This window comes from Bos javanicus, chromosome 4 (genome assembly GCF_032452875.1).
Source record: "Bos javanicus breed banteng chromosome 4, ARS-OSU_banteng_1.0, whole genome shotgun sequence".
Classification (NCBI taxonomy): domain Eukaryota; kingdom Metazoa; phylum Chordata; class Mammalia; order Artiodactyla; family Bovidae; genus Bos; species Bos javanicus.
The window spans coordinates 49122786-49148938 of NC_083871.1; the positions used below are offsets into that span (position 1 = coordinate 49122786).

General features: G+C 38.6%; 2 protein-coding genes across 11 annotated transcripts in view; both read left to right on the top strand.

The window, feature by feature from the left end:
* Positions 1-5: 5 nt before the first annotated feature.
* Positions 6-16610, top strand: DUS4L (dihydrouridine synthase 4 like). Of its 5 annotated transcripts, none has more exons than XM_061413983.1 (8): positions 33-1203; positions 4496-4639; positions 5703-5839; positions 10077-10198; positions 12435-12552; positions 13578-13700; positions 14690-14916; positions 15089-15536. In XM_061413983.1, exons 3-8 carry the CDS (start codon positions 5724-5726, stop codon positions 15154-15156), a joined length of 774 nt encoding a protein of 257 aa, XP_061269967.1. In that variant the 5' UTR covers positions 33-1203; positions 4496-4639; positions 5703-5723; the 3' UTR covers positions 15157-15536. The 5 variants fall into 5 exon arrangements, with proteins under 5 accessions (XP_061269966.1, XP_061269967.1, XP_061269964.1 ...); XM_061413979.1 differs by lacking the exon at positions 15089-15536 and adding an exon at positions 15619-16608 and having other exon boundaries at positions 34-1203; XM_061413981.1 differs by lacking the exon at positions 15089-15536 and adding an exon at positions 15619-16608 and having other exon boundaries at positions 34-233.
* Positions 16611-18750: 2140 nt separating this feature from the next.
* BCAP29 (B cell receptor associated protein 29) overlaps positions 18751-26153 on the top strand; it is a 52411-nt gene continuing 45008 nt past the window's right edge. For 2 of the 6 annotated variants that reach the window (XM_061413987.1, XM_061413984.1), the window contains exons 1-3: positions 18751-18837; positions 19290-19396; positions 24675-24775. In XM_061413987.1, coding sequence (XP_061269971.1) covers positions 19305-19396; positions 24675-24775 — 193 coding nt within the window. In that variant the 5' untranslated portion in view covers positions 18751-18837; positions 19290-19304. Of the gene's footprint in view, positions 19061-19289; positions 19397-24674; positions 24776-26153 lie in introns of all 6 variants that reach the window. The other 4 variants (XM_061413989.1, XM_061413986.1, XM_061413988.1 and 1 more) reach the window with 3 other exon arrangements.

Sequence of the window (26153 nt, forward strand, 5' to 3'; positions counted from 1 at the left end):
GATGATGACGCAGAATTTGGGCGCCGCCCGCTCTGCCCAGTCCGAGGCTCCGAGCCGACTAGGAGGATCCGCTTAATTGTGCCGGACCGAACCTGCCTTTGAGCGGCGTGGGGCCCGGATCTGGTGGGCACTGAGGGCCCAGGGCGTTGAGGAAGCCGAGGTCGCGGGACCGGCGCTTTCCTCCGTGTCCCTGCCGCACCCCTGGTGCTAGCAGCGTTCTCCGGGCGGAGAAGGTGAGCGCCAAAACGTGGCCGCGTCGTTTCCCGCTGAACCTAAGAACAGAGGCCTGTTGATGGAGGCAAGAGAGCGGAGGCTTCTGGGAACTTCGTTTGCACGCCTCAAGTACAGCTGGAGGGTGTTAATAGCTACCTACGTGTATCTACTTCCCTTGTGGCTCAGCTGGTAAAGAATCCTCCTGCAATGAGGGAGACATGGGTTCGATCCCTGGGTTCGGAAGATCCCCTGGAGAAGGAAAAGGTTACCCACTCCAGTATTCTGGCCTGGAGAATCCCATGGGCTGTACAAGTCGATGGTGTCGCAAAGAGTCGGACACGACTGAGCGACTTTCACATCACGTGTATCTGCCACATGCCTTGATTCGCATTCTTGGAGTAAAGGCAGGTGGAGAAAGCTTGGAGAGGAAAGTTGCCACGAATGAATACTGGGGAGAATTAGGAAGAGCCGAAAATCGGTGAAGTAGGACAACTGAGGAGAAGGCAATGGCACCCCCCTCCAGTACTCTTGCTGGAAAATCCCATTGATGGAGAAGGCTGGTAGGCTGCAGTCCATGGGGTCGCTAAGAGTCGGATACGACTGAGTGACTTCACTTTCACTTTTCATGCATTGGAGAAGGAAATGGCAACCCACTCCAGTGTTCTTGCCTGGAGAATCTCAGCGACTGGGGAGCCTGGTGGGCTGCCGTCCCTGGGGTCGCACAGAGTCGGACACCACTGAAGTGACTTAGCAGCAGCAGTAGCAGGACAACTGAAACAGAAATATGTGGGACTCATTCTCTACCTACTCTCCCATGAGACAGTATCCTTAAGGTTTTTCTATTGCTTAGCTTCAGCCACGTGTCGTGAGCGACACCAGACTTCTCCTTACTACAAATTGATGAATTTTCCATTTTTTGAGCTGAAAGATCAAGTTAGTTCCCATTACATCGGCACTGTTCACCTCTACTTCTCCCTCAATAAATTAATAGTAAGTTAACAGGTCAGACACACGTGTGCAAGAAGGTTAAGCATTTCTTTGTAAAAAAATAATAAGTTTTCTTTTGTGTACATTAAGTATGTACACAGGGAACAGTTTTTCCCAGTGCCAGAGCTACAGGTTCTCTTGATTCTGCTAACAGATTTTTGAGAATGTGAAATACTTTACTGTGCCAAACGCTGTTTGAGGTATTTTATAAGTCTAAATGTATTAGATACGCATAAGAACTCAAGCAAACAAGCCTCAGCTCACTGCGTTGTGCTTAGCCTTAACTTTGTCACAGAGGTTCTTCCCTAATATATTTGATATCAATTCTGGTGTTGAATAGGATTGTTTGTTCTGAATGGAGGTCTCAAAAATTGCCAAGAGCAATGTGCCCAGAGTCACATTAGTTTTCATTATCAATAATACACAAAATTTGACTAATAATTTTTAAATAAGCATTGTCTTTGAATCATGGGTCATTTTTCCTTTCCTGGCTGTTACATCAAAAAGTTGCAGAACATTCATTCAATGAAGAATTTCGAATCTCTACCTGTATATACCAGCTTGAGTGTAAAACATTAGACTCAATTCCTGTCTTATCCCAAAGGAGCTAAGAGGTACATATAAACCCATTTAAACAAATCTATAGTGTCACTTGCTTTGGAGGATGTGGATTTATTTATTCCGAAGCTTGACTGCACATTAAAATCACCTGGAAAGCTTTAACAACCACTGATACCTGTATCCTAAGCCCAGATATTCACATGTAATTGCTCTGGGGTATGATTTGGGCATCCTGCTTAAAATCTCCCTGCCTCATTCTAATATACAACCAAGATTGAGAACTACTGATTTCTTCGTTCAGCAAAAACATTAAGGGAACCCTTCTATGTGCCATGTAAGGGAACAAGAGTGAATAAGAATGAAATTATTCCTGCTAACGTCACAGTGACCCAGTTGCCATTGGACTACCTTTTTAGTCTTTACCTCATTCTCACTCTTCTGTGATGTTTAAGATGCTCATCCCCTCCTTCCTTTGTAAAAGTTTAGCCCTCTCTTGGCTTCTGAATATCACGTTTCAGGTTTATTCCTTCCAGCTCCAAAGTTCATCTTGCTGTCTCCTTTATATTCAAATTTTTTCTCCCTTTTACTTAAATGTTGGTGCTTTTAATGATTTCTACACAATATGGTACCCATAAGTACTTTGTCCATGTTTCTAGTTTCAGCATATTACCTAGAGGTTCACTTCAGTTGCTCAGTCCAACCCTTTGAGACCCCATGGACTGCAGCACTCCAGGCTTCCCTGTCCATCACCAACTCAAACTCATATCCATCAAGTCGGTGATGCCATCCAAGCCATCTCATCCTCTGTTGTCCCCTTCTCCTGCCTTCAATCTTTCCCAGCATCAGGGTCTTTTTCAGAGTCAGTTCTTCACATCAGGTGGCCAAAGTATTGGAGTTTCAGCTTCAGCATCAGTCCTTCCAATGAATATTCAGGACTGATTTCCTTTCACATGGACTGGTTTGATCTCCTTGAAGTCCAAGAGTCTTCAACACCACAGTTCAAAAGCATTCATTCATCGGCACTCAGCTTTCTTTATACTCCAACTCACACATCCATACATGACTACTGGAAAAACCATAGCTTTGTTGGCAAAGTAATGTCTGCTTTTTAATATGCTGTCTAAGTTGGTCATATCTTTTCTTCCAAGGAGCAAGCGTCTTTTTAATTTCATGGTTGCAGTCACCACCTGCAGTGATTTTGGAGCCCAAGAAAATAAAGTCTCTCACTGTTTCCATTATTTCCCCATCAATTTGCCATGAAGTGATGGGACTGGATGCTGTGATCTTCGTTTTCTGAATGTTGAGTTTTAAGCCAACTTTTTCACTCTCTTCTTTCACCTTCATCAAGAGGCTTTTTAGTTCTTCACTTTCTGCCATTAGGGTGCTGTCATCTGCATGTCGAGGTTATTGATATTTCTCCTGGCAATCTTGATTCCAGCTTGTGCTTCATCCAGCCCAGCATTTCACATGATGTATTCTGCATGTAAGTTAAATAAGCAGGGTGACAATATACAGCCTTGACGGACTCCTTTCCCAATTTGGAACCAGTCTGTTGTTCCATGTTCAGTTCCAACTTGACCTGCGTACATATTTCTCAGGAGGCAGGTAAGGTGGTCTGGTTTTCCCATCTCTTAAAGAATTTTCCACAGTTTATTGTGATCCACACAGTCAAAGGCTTTGGCATAGTCAATAAAGCAGAAGTAGATGTTTTTCTGGAACTTTCTTTTTCAATGACCAAATAGATATTGACAGTTTGATCTCTGGTTTAACCTAGAGGTTAAAGACTCTCAATCTGTATCTCTAGCTTTTTCTTAAGAACCATATGTATATACCCCATATGAGGCATCACCACCTGGAAATCAGCTGAGTACCTCTTTGATGTGCCCAAGCATTGACTCATGTTTCCCTGCCAAAGCCTGTCCGTTCTTCCTTCTGGTTCTCTGTCTCATTGATTGGAATTGCCATCCACCAGGCTCTAAATCCAAAAATGTTGACATCATCCTAATATTCTCTCTCTGCACATATAACTCGTGCTGTCATCAAGTGATTTCCAACCCTTAAATGTCTTGCTAGTTTATTTTTATTTCTAAATAGCTCCTAAATGCATTCTCTTTCCTCTTTCCTCAATCCTAGACTCCCAGATCAGATACTCATTACACATGGCTTGGTCTACTACAGTGGCATCCTTACTAGTATTTTATCAACACCCCTAAACCCTCCAGTGAAATCTTTCCAAGTCAGAAATCTGATCATGCTTCATTTCCCTGCTAAATTCTTTTCAATTATAACTAGTGTACAAGGAGAGACAAACAACTTACACAAGAATACATGCCCATGGAAGTATGTCACATGCACACGTTAACATGTTGAGTGCACATGTAAAAATTACCCACAGAGCAGGAAAAGTGAGAACCAAGGCCCTAGAGTATAAATCTAAAAAGTCTTAATCTGGTGTATAAAGCCCATTAACTTGTAGGCACTCTCATATCCTGTCTAGTTACAGCTCAAGCAGTGCTTAACTATTCCTTGTTCACTGAAAACATCAAGCATTTTCATGCTGCTCTGGAGTTCTTTGTACTGTTCTCTGTAACTGGACACTTCCCCAACTTCACTGACTCCTCTTGGCAGTTATTTCTACAATGCTGAAATTGTGTCTGAGTGTATTAGCCTTATTGTATAAGTTTGTTTAATACATTTTTAAAGACACCAAAAATATTTTCATCTGTGTTCTCAGCATATAGCGGGAAATTAATCTTTGTTGAATGGAAAAAAATAAGATCAACTGGGATTCCAAGAAGATTGTTGGGGTCCTCAGGATGGGGAATTAAGAATACAGGGACTATGAGCTGATGAAGATGAGCTCAAGGTTTAATTAAAGGTACCACTTAGTTGACACACCCACCTCTAAATGTTTATTGTTTAGATGATAAATGGTGATAAACTGATAAACAGTGATCAGTAAAACTAGTTTATCTTATTCCACCTGTACATTCTACCTAAGGAGATTAAATTATTAGTTTATGTTTAGGTTATATCAATACTTTCAGATTTAGCCAACCAAAAAATTTCATGGTGAGCAATTAGACTTTTCTAAAGTTGGCCAGTATTTGTTTTTAAATTACTAAGGCCAAAATTGGAATTAGTAAGCAGTCAACACTATGAAATGATAAGTACCGTACGGCAACTGTAAAACACTTAGAAATTACCTAATTTAATCACTTGTCCCTCTGGGTATAATAGTGATTTACCATGCAGCTATGTGATTACAACTGAGATTTTCATGAAACAATGTTCACAAAACATTTAAATGTTTAAAAATATAATTAAAAGTTTGTTTGCCTTCTGATTCAAATAAAAAGAATGGAATTTGAGAATAAGAATAAACATTAAACGTACCAGTATGTCTTTTAAAATACTCGGTACTTAAGCTGTTCTGTTACTACCATTTAACTTTTCTGGATAAAAAAGGGTATTTCAAAGTGCCAGACATACTTAGTACTATATATGAATTAATTCAATCAAATTTCTTGGTTAAATCAATGCCAAACGAAGTAAAATGGAAAAACTAACATGGAAAATAATAACATGTATTCTAGGAAAACATCTTTTAGTTTTCTACATCCTGAGCACTTATTGATTTGAGCAGAAACTGTTACTATAGTCAATTAAGTATAAAATTCAAAACTGTTAGTTTTTGACTTGAACAAGCATAATTTATATAAAATATAAACGTTATAATTTCACAGTGTGCTAAAAGCTATCCATGACGTATAAATAAAGTCAGAATTCTGTAGTATCCTATTCAATACTGTGAAAAGAAACTAAGATTCCTAAGCCTACAAAACCTAATGAAAAATTCATGTTCCTGGCAGTTGAAATTGTAAGAATGATGGGATTCAAGTGAAAGTGCTTCCTCCATGCAAACTAATTGTCTTTTTCAGATTTGAAATAAATCTGTTTTCATGAAGAGTGACTACATACAAACTACAACATGTCAAGAAAGAAGAAAAGATCCAATAGAAATGTTTCATTCTGGGCAGCTGGTAAAAGTCTGCGCCCCAATGGTGCGATATTCAAAGTAAGTGTTGTTAAATGGTTAATGAGCCTAGGTGTGATTTCCTTTTTATGCTCTGCCTTTTTATTTTATATTTTTATTTTTTTTTAATTTTATTTTATTTTTAAACTTTACAATATTGTATTAAGACCACCCCACCACATGGATCTTCAAATGCCTAGCTTTGGGACTAGGATACAGGCTTGAGTCCTGATGCTATTACCTGCCTGGCATATGTATGATCTAAGTGGTCACAGTATTTGTCTTTTTAAGACTGGCTTATTTCACTGAGCATAACATCTCAAGGTTCACCCATGTGTTTCTTCCTTTTTAAGAATGAATAATATTCCATTGTGTGTATATATTACATTTTATTTATCCATTCATTCATTCAGCCCAGCTTGAGTTGCTTCCATCTTTTGACTCTTGGGAATAATGCTTCTATGAACACGGATATATAAATATCTTTTTGAGACCTTGCTTTCTGTTCTTTGGGGTATTTGCCCAGAAGTGGAATTGCTAGATTATGTGGCAATTCTGTTTTTAATTTTTGAGGAATTGCCCTGCTGTTTACTATAGTAGCTACACCATTTCAGTGCACAAGAGTTTCAGCAGTGCCCGAGAGTTTCAGTTTCTCAGCATTCTCCTCAACACTTACTGTTTTGGGAGGTTGTTGTTATTGTTTTAATAGTCATCCTAATGAATGTGAATTATCTCGTTGTGGTTTTTATTTGTGTTTTCCTAGTGATGTTAAACATCTTTTCCTGTGCTCATTGGCCATTTGGGTATCTTCTTGGGAGAAATCTCTTCAAACCCTTTGCCCATTTTTTAATCAAGATTGTTTGGTTTTTTGTTGTCCCAGTTTTGATTGCTCTTGAGTTTTAAGAGCTCTTTATATTTTATAGACAGATCTTTTGTCCGATAGGTGGCTTAAATATGTGTTCTCCTGGCATGTAGCTTGTCTTTTCATTTTCTTACCATGTCTTTTGCAGAGCAAAAGTTTTTACTTAATGATGAAGTCCATCTTATCAATATTTCCTTTTGCAGATTGTACTTTTGTTTTCAAGTATAAGAAATCTTTATGTAGCTCTAGATATTAAAGATTGTGTCCTACTTTTTTTCTTAAAGTCTTCTAGTTTACGTTTTACATTTAAGTTCATAATTCCTCATTTCTATGGAAGTGTGAGACATAGGCTCAGTTTGGTTGGTTTATTGTTTTTGCTGACAGTTGTCTGTTCCAGCAGCATTTGTTGAAAAGGCTGTCTTTCCATTATTGAATTACTTTTGCATCTTTATCAAAACTCAGCTGAGCATGTTTATATGGTTCTTTTTCTGCAGTCTCTGGTCTGCTGATCTATGTGTCCCTCTACCAGTACCACACAGTCTTGATTACTGTCAGTTCAGTTCAGTTCAGTCCAGTTGCTCAGTCGTGTCCATCTCTTTGCGACCCCATGAACCACAGCACGCCAGGCCTCCCTGTCCATCACCAACTCCTGGAGTCCACCCAAAGCCGTGTGCGTTGTGTCAGTGATGCCATCCAACCATCTCATCCTCTGTGGTTCCCTTCTCCTCCTGCCCTCAATCTTTCCCAGCATCAGGGTCTTTTCAAATGAGTCAGCTCTTCACATCAGGTGGCCAAAGTATTGGAATTTCAGCTTCAACATCAGTCCTTCCAGTGAACACCCAGGACTGATCTCCTTTAGGATGGACTGATTGGATCTCCTTGCAGTCCAAGGGACTCTCAAGAGTCTTCTCCAACACCACAGTTCAAAAGCATCAATTCTTTGGTGCTCAGCTTTCTTTATAGTCCAATTCTTACATCCATACATGACTACTGGAAAAACCATAGCCTTGACTAGATGGACCTTTGTTGGCAAAGTAATGTCTCTGCTTTTTAATATGCTGTGTAGGTTGATCATAACTTTCCTTCCAAGGAGTAAGCATCTTTTAATTTCATGGCTGCAGTCACCATCTGCAGTGATTTTAGAGCCCAGAAAAATAAAGTCAGCCACTGTTTCCCCATCTATTTTCCATGAAGTGATGGGACCGGATGCCATGATCTTAGTTTTCTGAATGTTGAGCTTTAAGCCAACTTTTTCACTCTCTTCTTTCACTTTCATCAAGAGGCTCTTTAGTTCCTCTTCACTTTCTGCCATAAGGGTGGTGTCATCTGCATATCTGAGGTTATTGATATTTCTCCTGGCAATCTTGATTCCAGCTTGTGCTTCCTCCAGCCCAGCGTTTCTCATGATGTACTCTGCATAGAAGTTAAATAAGCAATATACAGCCTTGACGTACTCCTTTTCCTATTTGGAACCAGTCTGTTGTTCCTTGTCCAGTTCTAACGGTTGCTCCCTGACCTGCATATAGGTTTCTCAAGAGGCAGGTCAGGTGGTCTGATATTCCCATCTCTTTCAGAATTTTCCACAGTTTATTGCAATAAATCTTGAAATTAAGTAATCTGATAAATCCCACTTTTCTTTTTCAAAATTGTTTTAGCTGTTTAGTGCCTTTCCAAATGAATTTTAGGATGATCTTTTCTCTACCTACAAAAAAAATCTTAGTGGAATTTTCATAAGAATTGTATTAAATATGCATATCAATTTGGGGAGAATTGAATTCCTTGTGTTGAGTCTCCTTATGAACACAGTATCTCTCCATTTATTTAGATCTTCTTTGATTTCCTTCATTAGTGTTAAGTGTTATACAGTTTTCAGCATACAAATTCTGTCCATATTTTGTAAGGCTTACACTCAGTTATTATACTTTTAATTTTGGTGTTCATGTGTCCATTGCTGGTATATAGAAGTAAAATTGCTTTTTGTGTTTTATTCTTACATTCTGTGAATTTGCTGTGTTTACTTATTTCTTCTAGGAGGTTCCTCATATAAATTCCTTAGGATTATCTAAGTAGACAGTTATGTCACTTGCAAATAGTGATAGTTTTACTTCTTCCTTTCTATCTGATGCCTTTTATTTCACTTTCATGCCTCATTGCACTGCCTAAAGTTCCAACACTGTGCTGAATAAGAATGATGAGAGCAGACATCTTTCCCTTGTTCTTGATCTGGCGGGGAAGTATTCTTTCACCTTTAAGTATAATATGAAGTATAGAATTTTTTGTGGATGTTCCTCATAGGGTTGAGAAAGTTCCCTCTATTCCTGTTTTTCTGGGAGGTTTTAGTTTTTAATCCAAATGTTGTTTTGTCAAGTGCTTTTTCTGCATCAGTTGATACAGTCATGTGATTTTTTTTTTCTCTAGCCTGTTAATATGGTGGATTACAGTGCTTGATTCTGAATATTGAAACTTGTGCTCTAACTAGCTTTTTCTGATACCACCACAGCAGGGGAAGGATGGGAAAGCACCACCTCATTACTCTCAGGTAGAGATAGAAGTCTAGGTTTTCCACTTGGTCTCCTTTGACACCCCAGGGGCATAAGGCTCCTCATTACCGCTGAGCAGGGCTAAGAGTTCCAGCTCCCCATGCAGGGGGTGGCCTGGTAACTGCTGAGCAATGACGAAAGGCCTGGCTCTTCACTAGGCATTCTCTGACACTGTTCCTGGGGTGAGGGAGAAGGGTGCCTTGCTGCTGCACTGTTGGTGTGGAATTCCAGGCTCCCCACTTGGTCTCCACTGGTAGCCTCCTTGTTTCTGGCCAGCAAGGATTAAAGTCCCAGTTTCCTACCTGGCATTCTCTAACACCACCGTGGAGGGGTGTTAGAGAACATTGTGACAGCTTTGGAAGGCTAGAAGTCGAGGCTCCCCACTCGAGCTTTGCTTGTGGAGGTGCAGGCCACAGATTTTTCTCTGGTGTTGGGCTAGAGTAAAATCATCATTATTTAAAAGCTTGCTAGGCTGCCCCCTTCTTGGTCCTTGGGGTAAAATTAGCAGGCTTTTGCTGGGGCTGTTTTTGTCTGCATCCATTGCTGCTTCCAGGTTGCCAGCTTCTTCAGTTTCAAACCTAGGATATTTGAGGGAAAAACAAAACTCGGATAACTCACCATTGTCATTCCTTAGGTCCTGCTCAAGGTCACTAGCCTGTCTGCTCTCTTCTCTCCCCCTTTCAGAGTTTGCTTATGTTTGTTTTGTATATAATATCCAGAGTTTTTAGTTACACTAAGCAGGAGGAATAGGAAGAGTACATCTACTGCATCTTTCCGTAGCAGAACTTTAATAAATATTTAATGAATAACTAAACTCTGAAGAACGTAGGGTTATCATGCTTTCTGAATGCCTAATTAAAGTTTTATATGCTCACAGGTTGTCTTTCAGAACACTAGTCAGAAAATATGATTGTGATCTGTGCTATACACCAATGATAGTTGCTGCTGATTTTGTCAGATCTGCAAAAGCCAGAGACAGTGAATTTACCACAAATCAAGGTACGTGAAAGCCAGAGTTTGCTGTCTTTGTAAAACTTAAAAAACAAAACAACAACAAAAAAAACTCAACACTCTTGTCTAATCAGACAACAGAATTCAGAGAGCTTATTTTAAGATCTTTCGGTTTTCTATAAATGTTTAATAAGTTTTTTACAATGTGTTTTTCCTCAGTGCCTTGTAAACTATGAATAATGTATCAAAGTGTAAGTCAGCCTCCATTCAGGGCCCCATTCTCTCACCTGGCAGATTCCTATCTCACTGCCGCCAGCCTTATCCCATCCCAAACTGTCCTGCAGACAGCTCCAAGTGAGCTCTCTAGAACTTAAATTTGATCACTTCTTTTCCCTAACTCAAAATCTTCCTTAGACCTCTCATCACCTAAAGTAGTGGTTCTCAAAGTGATTTCCCAGACCACTTAGCATCAGCATTATCTGAAAACTCATTAGAAATGGAAATTCTAGACTCCACTCCAAGCCTGCTTAATCAGAATCTCTGGGTATGTCACAAGCAATCTGTGTTTTTAAAAGCTCTTCAGGTGCTTCTGAGCTTGCTAAAGATTGAGAGCCACTGACCTAAAGAGGAAAACTCCAGCATGTGTAGATAATATAAAGTTCTTCATGATCTAGAACACTGAACACATGTTCTGCAGCTTTATCTTCCATCAGTTTTTCTCCATGGCCCACCGACTTTATTCTTCAAAATACTAAGTTATTTTAAGTCCCTGAACATGCCCTAATCTCTCACACTGCTCCACCTAGAGTATCCTTCTTAGTCAGGCCTGTCCCCTTATCCCTGTCTCTTTGGGAAAGGACACTTCATACTTCTTAATGCTCTAAAGTTGTGACCAAGGAACTCTCCTAATCACACTCCATTCATGTCTGTTGCCTAAGCACAGACTGTACTGTGATTTCCTCCTTACGTGTCTGTCTCTCCCACTAGACTATGGGCTTCTTGAAGGTTGGAATTTTTTTCTTGTGGATTTGTATCCTCAGCTTCTAGCCCAGCACTGAAAATATATTTGACAAATAAATGATTGTTAAATTGAAATTTTATAACTCTCAAGTTACGAAGCAGAAAGAATCCTACCTATATCCTCAGGAAAAAGCTTATTCTCCTATCCTCTGATAATCCTGTAAATCAGTAGATTTTCATAGAAATTCTGAGTCAGTGGAACTAGAGCCATAACAAGAAATCTGCATTTTGGTAAATACCCAGTAAATCTCATACAGGTAATCTTAAAAAAAAAAAAACCTTTAGAAATGTCAAAATACATCTATTCAAAATCTGTAACATCCAAAGATGAGGAAAATGTGTCCTTTAAAACCTAGGAAAGCTCTGATACATTTGGCTATATTAAAATGTAGACTGTTATATGTAAGAAAAGGGCACAGATAATACTCAAAGACAAACTAAAAACTGGAGAAAATAGAATATTTTGATGTTTATGATAGATAGCAGAGCTAATTGTTTTATTTTTAAATTTAAATAATAAAAAGGGAGCAACCAAAAGAAAAATTGCACATAGAGAACTCTGCAAAAAGTATGGAGAGACAGGCTATAAATAAAAAATATGTTGTTACATATACAGTGTAGGATAAGTTGTAAGGAAACCAGAACTGTCATCCATATTGGTGTATATGTGTATCGGTAAACTCTTCTAAGAAAATTTTATAGTATCTTTCAAAATGTTAATACCTGCCCAGCAGTTATACTCCTAGGAATTTACTTCATGAATATACTCACAAAAATATGTATGTAAGAGTATCTTCATCGCAACATTGTTTGCAAGAGTCTCAAATAAAAAACAGTCTGTAGTTCACCATCATAGTGGAATATGCACTAAAAACAGGAAAACAGGTCTGCATATAGATCTCAGGTACATCAGGGGAAAACACCATAGGGATAGCAATGTATTTAGAATGTTCACATTTGCTTAAATTTTACAGGTCTTCGTAATGTTTTAGAATGCAGTATAATCTCACCTTTAGGAAAGGAGTCTGTTGGGCAAAAGTGTTATACTTCTTATTTTATCAAATTTTGTACTGTTTGAATTTGTACCAAGTCTAAATTGCATGTAATAATTTAAAATATTTTAAGTTATTTTAATGCTATATTGTTTGAACACATGCTTCTTAGTCTAAAAATAGAATTTTATCCTATACAAACATTAAAATTTGTTTTCTCATGTGTGTGTGTGTTTCTGTGAATTTTAATGTTGAGCTATTCATTTTATCAGGTGATTGCCCATTGATTGTTCAGTTTGCTGCTAATGATGCAAGACTTTTATCTGATGCTGCTCGTATAGTCTGTCCTTATGCGAATGGAATAGACATTAACTGTGGTTGCCCTCAGAGGTAAAGCTCAAAGAAGTTGGAAGAATTTTCAAAAGATTAGGAAAAACTAGTGAACATGGTAAACTATCATTCTGGTATTCCAAAAACTGAAAAGTAAGGAAGATAGACATAAAGAACTTGGGCTCTAAGAAGCAAGAAAAACTAAGGAAATATTATTTAGAAACACACATGCAAAGATATTTTCTGACGGCTGCAACAGTGTATAGACCCTTGACAAGTTTTTGTCTCACCTCACCACTAGAATTTTTTTATGTGTGGATCTGCCTTGAACCTCATCCATAAGTAGTTATGTGAGACTCTGATGTTTATAACAACCCCTAAAATGTATTTTTACTGCTACTTGCTCCAAGCATTGTGATTCTATGATACGTGATTCTATGATTCAGTTATAAGAATACCTTCTTAAAATTACCTTTTCTTCTTATACTACAGTTACTTGGTTGAGTCTGAGTAACTGAGTGTTGATAGAATGTGCTTAATTTGATGATAATATCCTTACCTCTTGGCACAATACTAGATTATCTGTCAATAATTCAAAATATGTTCAAAGAATGGAGTCAAGGTTTTACATATAGCATAATCCAAATCAGATTAGACATGTTTGTATACTCATTAGTAGAGTTCAGTAAGCTGTTTAGTGGGTGTTGGAATGCTGTAAGCCAAAAATATCTACTCTTAAGATTAATAAAACTTCTTGTTATGTATAATAAACATCACATTTGGAGTTGAAAAAATCTGAAGTAATTACAATTAATTACAAATACTTAAATCTGTTTTGGTTGAATGAACTTTAATTTTTTCACTTGCCAGTGAAAACCATTTCCCCTAAATACTTCTTGATCTGGGAACATATTTTCCTAATCTTGATACACTTAGAAATGTTGGATCTATGAATTTTAAAAATTATGGTTCCATTCCAGATTGCTAGGTAGAGAAATAGATAAATGCACTTACTGTGCTTTTAGAATTGCATCTTCTCTTCCGGTTGTTTACCATTTATTTGTTGTTATGTTTACTTTATGAAGGTGGGCACTGGCAGAAGGTTATGGAGCTTGCTTAATAAACAAGCCAGAGCTTGTTCGAGACATGGTGAAACAAGTAAGAAATCAAGTGGAAAACCCCAGATTTTCAGTATCTATTAAAATAAGGTAAAGGTAATATTTTAATCTCTTGGTACGATAGTCCGTCCATTACTCAGGAAATAAAAGAATATTCCTTTTGTCTGGAGATGTGGAGATGTCTCCTTTTAGTATGCAGGCATCTGCGTGCATGCTCAGTTGCTTCAGTCATGTATGACTCTTTGTGACTTCATGGACTGTAGCCCACCAGTCTCCTCCTCCATGGGATTCTCCAGGCAAGAATACTGAAGTGGGTTCCCATGCCCTCCTTCAGAGGATCTTCCCGACTCAGTGAACGAACCTGTGTCTCCTATGTCTCCTGCATTGCCAGGTGGATTCTTTAGCCACTGAGCCACCTTGGAAGCCCCACATAGGCATCTAGAATATGAAAATGTTGAAACAAAGATGCTTAGTGAATTAATAGATACCATAATTTTTATTTATAATTCAAAACAATTTCTTCATATTTAACAAAAATTAAAATGTCCCTTTATTATTAAAAAACTCACTCCCAAAAAAAAACAACTCTTTCCACGTACTATTGAAATAACTAACGCTAAGAAACATTTCTGATACCAAGAGTGGAAAATAGGAATAATATTTGCACTAAAATTTCACATCAAAAATGAAAAATAGTTTTTTGGTGACAGGTTAAAAACATATTTTGATAAATTATAATTCTCCCACTTGTGGATTGGAGCATGCACAGCAAATATTACACTAGCAACTTTCAATGCATCTGTGACAGTACTTTGATGAATCTTGCAGTTATCAAAGCCAAAAAAGAGCCACACTAGGTAACAATTCTTTGTCATCCTGTTATTGCCAATAGTGAAATAGCTAAATTCAAGATCTTGAATGGGATCTGATACCTGAACAAAACTTTAATAGTGGTATGTGGTGATAATATGAACAGCATAGCTAAACTAAATAATGTAGTAGATGAAATAATGTTCTGTTTATTGATATCATTAAGATGTGTGTGCTGTAAAAAGATAGATATGATTTTGAAATTATAGGATCCATGATGACCTTACAAGAACTGTAGATCTCTGTCGAAAGGCTGAAGCAACAGGAGTTTCCTGGATTACAGTCCATGGAAGAACTGTTGAGGAAAGACATCAGCCAGTTCACTATGAGGCCATTAAAATAATTAAGGAAAGTATGTCTATACCTATAGTTGCTAACGGAGACATCAGAAGCTTAAAAGAAGCAGAAAATGTGTGGCATACTACTGGGACAGATGGTAAGAAATAAGTCCTTTGACTTTTTTGTTTTTTAATTAGAAAAATTTTTAAATGGGGGTGGGAGAGTAATGTTAATGTGGTTTTCATTATTTTTCTTTCAAATGGAGCCTATTTTCCTGTTGTACCAATTTAAGCTAAGCAGTTTACTAAAATGTTAATCCTTTGACTTAGGAACAACAGATTATTTTAATTGGAGTGAATTAGTTCAGTTACTTCTCTGCCACCATCTCATCCACTGAGTGACCAGTAGAGCCTACAGAATAGAAATGAGAATTTGTGAATGGAAGAGTGGCTATAGGAGCCAAAGAAACCCCAGACTGCTATGCAGTTTCATTATCCGCCTCAACTTTGGCATATCAAGCCCTGTGATACCTATTGCTAGATGAGAGAATGCAAATAAACTTAACTTCAAGCAAATCCAATTTATAACAATCCAGGTTTACCCTTAAAAAAAAACCCCAAACTAATTTTTAATGTTGAAGTATTTAAAACGTTAAAAAAGAAAGTCTTAAAAGTTGCATTTACACTTCATTGGTTTATAAAAAGTATAAAAATGAATTGTTTAATAAGAATGAAACTAAGGGCATTGTAAAATCTTGTAATAAATTATTTTTTAATATTTTCAGTTTGTTTCATTGAGTTTGACCCCATAACCATGAGTTCTTAATGTGTGGACAAATGAAATATGCTTTAATTTGTAGGTGTGATGGTTGCAAGAGGACTCTTAGCAAACCCGGCCATGTTTGCTGGATATGAGGAAACCCCACTGAAATGCATCTGGGACTGGGTTGACATTGCTCTTGAACTTGGAACTCCCTATATGTGTTTCCATCAACATTTAATGTATATGATGGAAAAGATAACTTCAAGGCAGGAAAAAAGAATATTTAATGCTTTGTCAAGCACATCAGCAGTCTTAGATTATCTTACAGACCATTATGGGATTGACCGGACTTGAATTATTTTCTTTCTTCAATGAAACCATGGAAGGTCACATCTTGGTTTTTACTTTGAATCAGTGACTCTAAAACATTAGTGTAAAAACAATGCCCTGACAGAATTTTTAAAAATCACTCCTGGACCACATCCTCAGAGATTCTGGTTCAGTAGATCTCTAGGATAGACCCAAATTTTAATTTTAAAAAAGATCCTAGGTGTTTCAAACATTGACAGACCTTGCTCTGAATCCTATTATGAATTAAAATGTGAGAATTTTTTTCCTAAAGAAATCACGTTTTTAACATTTTTAAATAAATAAAACTTTTATTTTAATACTAAAAATATGGCTCATATGGTATCCGTTAGTTAACATGAAGTGTTTTAAATGAAAATCAGTGCAGAAAAGTAAGACAGCAAATGCCAACATCTATATGAAATGAAAAGGAAAAAAATTCTGTATAGAATTGCTTTCAGGGCTTAAATTCAAAGTTTAGGTTGGAAAATTAAACTGCTACTTCCTAATTCATGAATTATATACCTTAAGGTATTTGTTTTAAATTGTATGTAACAAATTAATTAGATGTGATGTGTTCTGTAGTTTAAAACTAAGGGAGACTTCCCTGATCCAGTAGTTAATACCTCCTTCCAGTGCATGGAGGTGCAGGTTCAATTCCTGGTTGGGAGCCAAGATCTCAACCTTTAATGCCTCACAGCCATTAAAACTCCAAATGATCTACATCAAAAATAAAAAACCTTTATTAAAAAAAGCTAAGATTCTGTGAAATTCTTTAAATGACATTATATTTGTTACATCTCAAGGCTTCTAAATTCTTAGAAGATTGAGAGCTTGGTAAATATCAGTTCAGTTCAGTTGCTCAGTCGAGTTTGACTCTTTGCTACCCATGGACTTCAGCACGCCAGGCTTCCCTGTCTATCACCAACTCCCAAAGCCTACTCAAACTCATGACCATCACGTCAGTGATGCCATCCAACCATCTCATCCTCTGCCGTCCCCTTCTGTCGCCTTCAATCTTTCCCAGCATCAGGGTCTTTTCCAATGAGTCAGTTCTTCACATCAGGTAGCAAAATATTGGAGTTTCAGCTTCAGCATCAGTCCTGTATATAAATGATACTATTAATTTCTATCTCCTACATCTTAAATATTAAAATTTGGTCAATAGTCTTGAGATAATTACACAGTTGGCCCTTGGTGCTAAAATGTTTTATATATGGGACTTGAGCATCCACAAATTTTGGTACCTGAAAGAGTCCTAAAACCAATGCCCCACAGATACCAAAAAACAACTATGTACTTGAAATATTATTTCCTGGAGAAGAGTAACTAGGTTTTATTTAAAAACCTAATTTTCATAACATTTTTAGTAATGTTATTTTTATGCCTCCCAGCAGTTGAGGGTAATTTTAACTTTAGAGTTCCATGGCTTAGGGAATACCCTAGCAGTACAGTGGTTAGTTTTCCCGGCTTTCACCATCAGGTGTGCTGGTTCAGTCTCCTGGTCAGGGAACTAAGATTGTCACAAGCTGAGTGGCATGGCACAGCCAAAAAATTGAAAAATTTTTTTAAAGTTCCATGGTTTGGAGATACTGCTAGTGGAATTTTGTTGGCAGTGAAGGTGCCACTGCAAGAATTACCTCGATTTGTTAAAAACAGTTCTATAATTAAGATAGTGGTCTATATGACCAACATAAAAACTTATAAGCAGTTATCTAGAACTGGTTGATTAACGAATTTGGGAATATGAAATAAGTCAATTTTAACATACACCCTGTTGTAATATTTTTTAAGGTACACTCTGTGCTTTCATTTTTCAGTTAATGGATTTTTAAAGATAACTGCTTTTCATTAAATATGAGTACCATATTAGCACACAGGGAGTTATAGTCAAAACGTAGTCATTTTTAAATTTGTTAATTAACTCTGAGGTGAATTACCTGTGTTGTGAGGACAATGGCATAATTAGAGTAAGGTGCACAGCGTTTCCAAGGAGCCAGTGTAAAGGGCAAGGAGTTCTAAACGCGCTTAATTTTTTTTTTCTAAGTCCCTTATGGTTAACCTATGTTGTCTATATTTGTGACAAAGAGAAAACACTGACTCAAATGAGTTTTTATATTCAATAACTACCTCTGATTTTTACCATTTATTTAATGTTCCCAAAATAATCCTCTACAGAATACTTTGATGTGCATTTCTAATATGTTGTTAATATTGGGGGCGGGGGGGGGGGGGAATGCCATAATTTGAGTGTATTCACGTAATTTGAATACCCTGAAAAGAGTAATTGAAAAAGTGTACCCATACCCACGTTGTTCTCCTTTCCAGTTAGTCCCCAATCCCTAAAGTGTATTTCCTCTTCCGAGCCCATGGACAAAAGGGGAAACCCTTGCAGGAAATGTTGGACGCTACCTACTCCTACATTTTCAGAGAATGTGGCACAATCACCAGATCCTGGCCTTTCTAATATGTAACTTCTAGCTTGTTCCGGCCAACGAAATTGTCCACAGTAAAATACAGACCAGGAAGGAGTGTTTTAACCACGTTCACTAAAATGGCAGCACCCTGTCTAACCCGCCCGCCCCGATGCCATTCTCTTTCGCCGGACCCCACAAGCTCTTTCAAAACGTCGGTTAACCGCACGCCTTCCACGCAAACCACATTTTATTAGAAATGTTAAACTGGCTCCTCAGAAGACGTTGCCCTTGGCAGCCCCTAAGCACCAGATCGAAGAGTCTCCGTCGTCCCGTAACTCCATCGCCCAATTAGAAAACAATTAATGCTAATCATCATGTTCGCACCGCCTGGCGCGTCAGCCGGGCCCCACACCCGAGGCCGGAGCTCAGGAAGGGTCCGGCGAGGGTGGCGGTGGGGGTGGGGCACGCTCCCCTCCCCCGGCCGCGGCGTGTGACGTCCCGCGCGTCGGCGGCCGCGGAGTAGCGCGGGGAGCCAGGCGGCCGCAGGCGGGGTAAGGCTGGGCGGGAGCCCGGCGGGCTTCCAGGCGGCGTGGGGCGCGGGGTCGCGCTGCTATCGCCGCGGTTGGTCCGCGGGGCCGGCCCTTCCCTTGGCGCGTTCGCGGAGCGGGGGTGGGGATGGGGACGGGGCTCGGGCGTTAGCGGAGGGTGGCGTTGGGCTGCTGACGCCGTGAACCTGGACCGAAAGCAGGACCGCGGTGCCGCTTGGCTGGTTCCGTAAGGCTCGCCGGGGAGGTGCCGACCCGGGCCTCTGGGCCCACCCTCGACCGGCTCCTTCCTCTCCCCTTTCCCCTCCCCACCCCGGGTCACTGCCGGGCGCCTCCCATTTAGGGGAGTGTCGGACCCCGGAAACCTCCAGGCCGGAAACCTCGCGGCCCAAGGGCCTCTCCTTAAACCGAATTTTCTTTGAAAGGCAACTGAGTGAAATAAGTGTTTATCTATTTAGGTGTGAAGAAAAACAATGACACTCCAATGGACGGCAGTTGCAACTTTTCTTTACGCTGAAATAGGACTCATTTTAATCTTCTGTCTACCTTTTATTCCTCCTCAGAGGTAGGAACCCTCCAAATCGTTACAGCAACATATATGATGAGCTCTTCAGACGGTTGAGTATGTTACGGAAAAAGTTTTCTTAAAAGAATTTCAGTGCTAATTCTATAAAAGGCTCTCTTTAAAAATAAACACACGCCAATTAAGTAATAGCTAATGACCATATTAAAGTATCATTTCATAAAGCTTTTTATTGTTTGTACAAATTGGAGAAGGGCATGGCAACCCACTCCAGTATTCTTGCCAGGAGAATTCCATGGACAGAGGAGCCTGGTGGGCTGCAGTCCATGGGAAAGCACAGAGTCAGACACGACTGAATGAGCGCACACATACGTACAAATAACTTTTCTCCTCCCTTCTAAAAGGAGAAGGTCCTCGTCCGCCTTCCTTTTGGTTCTGTTAATTATAGATGTAGTAAAGTGATGGCCACCCTTTTTACATGTCTTGTTTTAGCTTTTACTTTTGTTTTACTGCCCTGAATTAGAATGCTGCTGCTGCTGCTGCTAAGTCGCTTCAGTCATGTCCGACTCTGTGCGACCCCATAGACGGCAGCCCACCAGGCTCCCCTGTCCCTGGGATTCTCCAGGCAAGAACACTGGAGTGGGTTGCCATTTCCTTCTCCAGTGCATGGAAGTGAAAAGTTAAAGTGAAGTCGCTCAGTCGTGAATTAGAATAGTGAGCCAAATAAAAGTAAATGGATAAATGATGTTTACAGTACACCGTGATGCAGAAATATTTCACTGGGTCTGTGGAAAGACCATTTGAAAACTTAAGCCAATAAATGATTCTTAGTTTTGGTCTTACATAATTCATTTGGTATTCATTTAATGGCAGTTTTACTACTTTATCCCCATGCAGAGTTGAGTATAAATTAAAAGTGCTGAATATGCAAAAGTATCAGAACCATTCCTTAACATTAGTTTCTTAGCAAAAGACCGTCAAAGGTCTTTCAGTAGGATTTCAGTTGTACCCTTAACTCTCTCCACCCCTATTGTAATCTACTTTTTAGGAGTTCAGTTTTAGATCCAGACTTGGCAGTGTGAATGATGAAATACTCTTGTGTAAAAATGTTGCAACACATTTGTTCATGTAAAAGAAAATCTTTCATTAATGAGATCCTACAGATAACCCACTGAAATTTAGTAAGATTCCTTGACTTGAAGACACTTATGAAAGTTTTTATCTTTTTTTTTAATTGGGGTATAATTGCTTTACAATATTGTGGTAGTTTCTGCAGTATGGTGAAGTCAGTCACCTGTATGTATACATATGTTCCCTCCCTCCTGGGCCTTTCTCCCACCCCACCCCCTTTTCTTACCCATCTGAATCATCACAGAGGACTGAGCTGGGCTTCCTGTGCTTTAGCATGTTTCCACTAGCTAGCTACTTGATGAGTGGCAGTGAATATATAAGTCAATCCCAATCTCCGAATTCACCCTCCCCACCCCACCCCCACCCTGACCTTGTGTCCACAAGGCTGTTTTCTGTATCTGCATTTCTCTTCCTGCCCTGTGGACAGGTTGGTTCATCTTCAGGATCCAGTAATCTTCCACAACTTTTAACTTTCTTCTTACCTGCCTGGATTTCTCCTCACTTCCATTTTTATCTCTCAGCTGTGCCATCACTATTTTCCTGCTTATGAAAGAAAAAATAGAATTATAATATAGGAAGGGGCCTTTGAGATTTTTGAACTTTATTCATCCTATTCATTCTATGAGAAGGTGGCCTAAGGTCATCTAGTTGAGCTTTGCAGATTCAGGACAAGAATCTGCCTTTCAGTAAAGTGCTCTTTCGCTTTCATCACCTTGTCTCTTATCCTATTGATTTTCAAATCCTCAGTAAGACCCTTTTCAGCTTTTTGGTAATACTTGCAAGAGTAGAATCCTATATTTAAGAGAAAGAAAGATGGTATTTATAAACATCTAACATAAAACTTTAGGATTTGCAAAAAAAAAAAAATTTTGTCCGTTGATCTTTTCTCCCTCAAAATGGTTTATAGATTATGGATCTTTTTCTTCCTATCAAATATATATTTTTTTCTATCCTGATAAAGTAGCTATTTGGTAGATTTGAGTCCATGTACACACATTATATAAATATATCCTCTTGGACAAATATACACTAGAAAAACATGGTGTATATGTATATATGTATGTCCACAGATCATTTACAATATGTCCTTACTGTGTGTGCTCACATCTTTTTATCCTTTAACATGTGTAATCACCTTACTCTTCAAAGAAAAGGCTTCATACTTTGGCAATAACCCATACTTTCACATAACCCACTAGTGAAGGACACATATTCAGATTCGACTGCCTGGGATTATATCAAAACTCTGCATGCTACTGTATGACTTTGGGCAAGTTATTTACCATCTCTGGCCAGTTTCCTTGTCTGTAAAAATGGAGGTAATACTAGTATCCACCTCGTATGGTGGTTGTGATAATTAAATGAGCTAAGCCATGTAAAGGTGCTTAGAAGGGAAGTATAGTATGGACTCTATATAGTAGCTGTTATTAGCTTTTCCTTAAATCAACCCTTATAAACTGCTAATTGTTCCCTCTGGTGGAGGCTGGTCTCCTTTTGTGTTCCCTTTTATACTGTTGATTTACTTGAAATGTGAATTTACATTTGGACCTAGGTCAAGGTATTGCTAGTTCTCTTTGTAAAAATACAAATATTTGTAATGTAAAATTTGAATAGTATTCTTGGAGTAGGAATCAAAGAGGCAAAAGAAACTGCATCCATATCAACTTTGTCTCCCCACAAACTTCAGGTTATTATTAGAGTTGTTTTCAAAACATAATCTTAAGGGACTTCTCTGGTGGCACAGTGAAGAAGAATCTTGCTCGCCAGTTCAGGGGACATGGGTTCAATCCTTGGTCTGGGGAGATTCCACATGCCACGGAGCAACTGAAGCCCATGCACCACAGCTACTGAGCCTGCGTTCTATACCCTGCAAGCCACAACTACTGAACTCACTTGCTGCAATAGAAAAGCCTGGGGGGCTACAGTCCATGGGGTAGCCAAAGAGTCAGAAACAACTGAGCGACTGAGCACGCATAGAGCTTCTCCATCATTGGCTGCAAAGACAATAATCAGCCTGATTTGGGTATTGACCATCTGATGATTCCATGTGTAGAGTCATCTCCTGTGTTGTTGGAAAAGGGTGTTTGCTATGACCAGTGTGTTCTCCTAACAAAACTCTGTTAGCCTTTGCCCTGCTTCATTTTGTACTTCAAGGCAAGTTTGGCCTATTACTTCAGGTGTCTCTTGACTTTCTATTTTTGCATTCCAATCCCCTGTGATGAAAAGCACATTGTTTTTGTTTTTTTTTGGTATTAGTTCTAGAAGGTCTTCATAGTACCATGCACCTTCAGCTTCTTTGGCATTTAGTGGTTGGGGCATAGACTTGGATACTGTTACGTTGAATGGTTTGCCTTGGAAACGAACCAAAATCATTCTCTCGTTTTTGAAATTTCGCCAAAGTACTGCATTTCAGACTCTTTTGTTGATTATGAAGGCCTACTCCCTTTTTTCTAAGGGATTCTTGCCCACATAGATATAATGGTCATCTGAATTAAATTCGCCCATTCCTGTCCATTTTTGTTCACTGATTCCTAAACTGTGGATGTTCACTCTTGGCATCGCCTGCTTGACCACATCCATTTTATATTGATTCATGGACCTAACATTCCAGGTTCCTATGCAATATTCTTTACAGCATTGGACTTTACTTTCACCACCACACACATCCACAACTGAGCGTCATTTCTGCTTTGGCCCAGCTACGTCATTCTTTCTGGAGCTATGAGTAATTAATTGCCCTCTGCTCTTCCCCACTATCGTATTAGACACCTTTCAACCCAGAGGGGGGTGGTGGGGGGGGCGCTCATCTTCCGGTGTCATATCTTTTTTCCTTTTCATTCTGTTTATGGGGTTCTTGCAGCAAGACTACTGGAGTGGTTTGCCATTTCTTCCTCCAGTTGACCACCTTTTGTCAGAATTCTTCTCGATGACCCGTCCATCTTTGGTGGCCCTTTACGGCATGGCTCATGGTTTCATTGAATTACACAAGCCCTACACTTGTGTAGTGGCCCACACACCACTTACAAGGCTGTGGTCCATGAAAGGAAATTCGAAGTTTACTCAAGTGCTTATCTTTATTTATCTCCTTTGGACTCAGTTAATGTGTTACTCATTTAAAATGCCCTTGTGTGAAATTTGTTACCTTTTCAGTTGTGTGATAGATTACTTTGTCACTCTTTGCCATTGATAACTCATGCTTTCTTACCTATGTGTCTTTGCTCATATTGTTCATTCCATCTAGACTGTTTCCCTATTTCATTTTCTCTATGTTCAAGTAATGATCTGAATATAATTACTTGGGTATAAACACACATACATATCCCTCGAGAGAGAGAGAAATAGATATATATATATTTTTTTTTTTTTCTCTCTCTCCTTTTTTGCCATGCCATGCATCTTGTGGGATCTTAAGTTACTCAACCAGGGATTGAAACTAGGCACTCAGCAGTGAAAGTGCAGAGTCCTAACCACTGGACCACCAGGGAATTCCCTTTCAAGCCATATATTTAAGATTTTTGCTCTTTCCTGTCTATGTAATACAGTATTTACTATGTATGTGCTACACAGCATTACACACACATTATAGAATAGCTCAGTGATTTGATGTGTACGTAATAGCTCAGTGATTCGATGTATGTATAATAGCCTGATGATTTTCTTAATTTCCTTACAGTAAAAATAGGAAAACTTTTTTACTTGGAGTAGACGTTGAAACTGCATCTATTTTTTTTATTATAAAAATAAACAGTGTAGAAAGTCAGACCCCTTAACCCTGAAATGTTATTAGTTGTTAGAACAATAGATCTTTGTTATTTCTGAGTTATTATCCTGATAAGGAAAATGATATAAAGTGATAACTTCTATCAGTAATTTAACATTTTTACTGTGAGAATTCCTGTTTAAGGTTTTGATCATGTGTATTTACTTCAGAAGTTACTTTTACTTAAGACTATTTAAGCCACCAGACAGAAGATAATCAAATGTCGGATTATTATTAAATTTGAAAGTTGTTCTTTATTTCATGAGATATTCTTATTGATAAGAATAGACAATTCTCTTACAAAAAGTTAAATTTCCGTAGTTCTTTTCACTCACTACACAATTGCCAAAATGTTAATTTAGTATTTAGAAAGTATCTCAAAGTGTTCTCTTGACTTTTTACACCTGATGTAATTGTATTGCTTTACAGATGGCAGAAGATATTTTCCTTTAGCGTTTGGGGTAAAATTGCAAGTTTCTGGAACAAGGCTTTTCTTACTATTATAATCCTATTGATTGTTCTGTTTCTAGGTAAGTACTAGAGTCCTCCTTTGACTAAGCTTAACTATGATTTTTTATATTATTATTATTATCATTAATGAATTATTATTATTGATTGGTTTTTAATTAAGTTGATGCTGCCATTGGTATACAGTTGACTTTATGGAGTAGATAATTGATATGTTGATAGGTATTATTACTGTTATATATATATAATCATAAATTGCAGCAGAGTACAGTGGTTCTTAATCTCTTTTATGTTGTTTTAAGATTTAAATGCTGCAATGCATAACCTAGTTTTCAGAATTAGCAGTTATACAGTCCTTTGTTCGGAGAAGGCAATGGCACCCCACTCCAGTACTCTTGCCTGGATGGAGGAGGCTGGTGGGCTGCAGTCCTTGGGGTCGCTAAGAGTCGAACACGACTGAGCGACTTCACTTTCACTTTTCACTTTCATGCACTGGAGAAGGAAATGGCAACCCACTCCAGTGTTCTTGCCTGGAGAATCCCAGGGACGGGGGAGCCTGGTGGGCTGCCGTCTCTGGGGTCGCACAGAGTCGGACACGACTCAAGTGACTCAGCAGCAGCAGCAGTCCTTTGTTATTGTGGTGTCTGAGTTATCCACAGGTTTAACTGTTTGGGAGACAAACAGAGCAATGGCCCTCAAAAGAAGTTTTAGATGCAGGGTGTGAATCTTGATTGAACCCTGGTTGAAAGACAACTATAGCACAGACATTTAGGTACTACTGCAAAAATTTGAATATAGACTGTTTGTTAGATAATATTAGGGAGTTTTGTTAACTTTAGTTATGATATCAATGTTATTATTATATAAAAGAAGTCAGCAACCTATAACCTACAGACCAGTTGCCTATTTTTGTAAATAAAGTTTTATTGGAACATACCATGCCATTCTGTTTATGTGTCGTCTATGTATGAACAACTACAGAGTGCAGTAGTTGAAACAGACCGTGTGGCCTAACATACACAAGCTGCTCTTTACAGAAGAAGTTTACCAACACCTGTTACATAGGATTATGTCCTTATGCTTAGGAATTGCATGCTGAAATACATAGAAGTAAAGTCTCATGATATTTACAACTTACTTTCAGTTGGTTAAAAAAAAAAGCAAATATGGCAAATCCTAACAATTGTTGAATCTAGGTAGTGGAAATATGGATGTTTATTGTACTAGTTTTTCAGTATGTTTGAAATTTTCATAACAAGTACCTTAGAAATTAGAAGCAGACTTTTTTTTTAAGTGGAAAAGAATAGCTTTATTTGCTTTGTGAGGCAGAGAGGGCCACAGTGGGCTAATGCCCTCCAAACTGCATATCCCAACCTAGAAGGGGTAGTGAGGAGTTTTATAGTAATGTTTCAAAGAGGGCGTGATCAGCTTGTGGACATC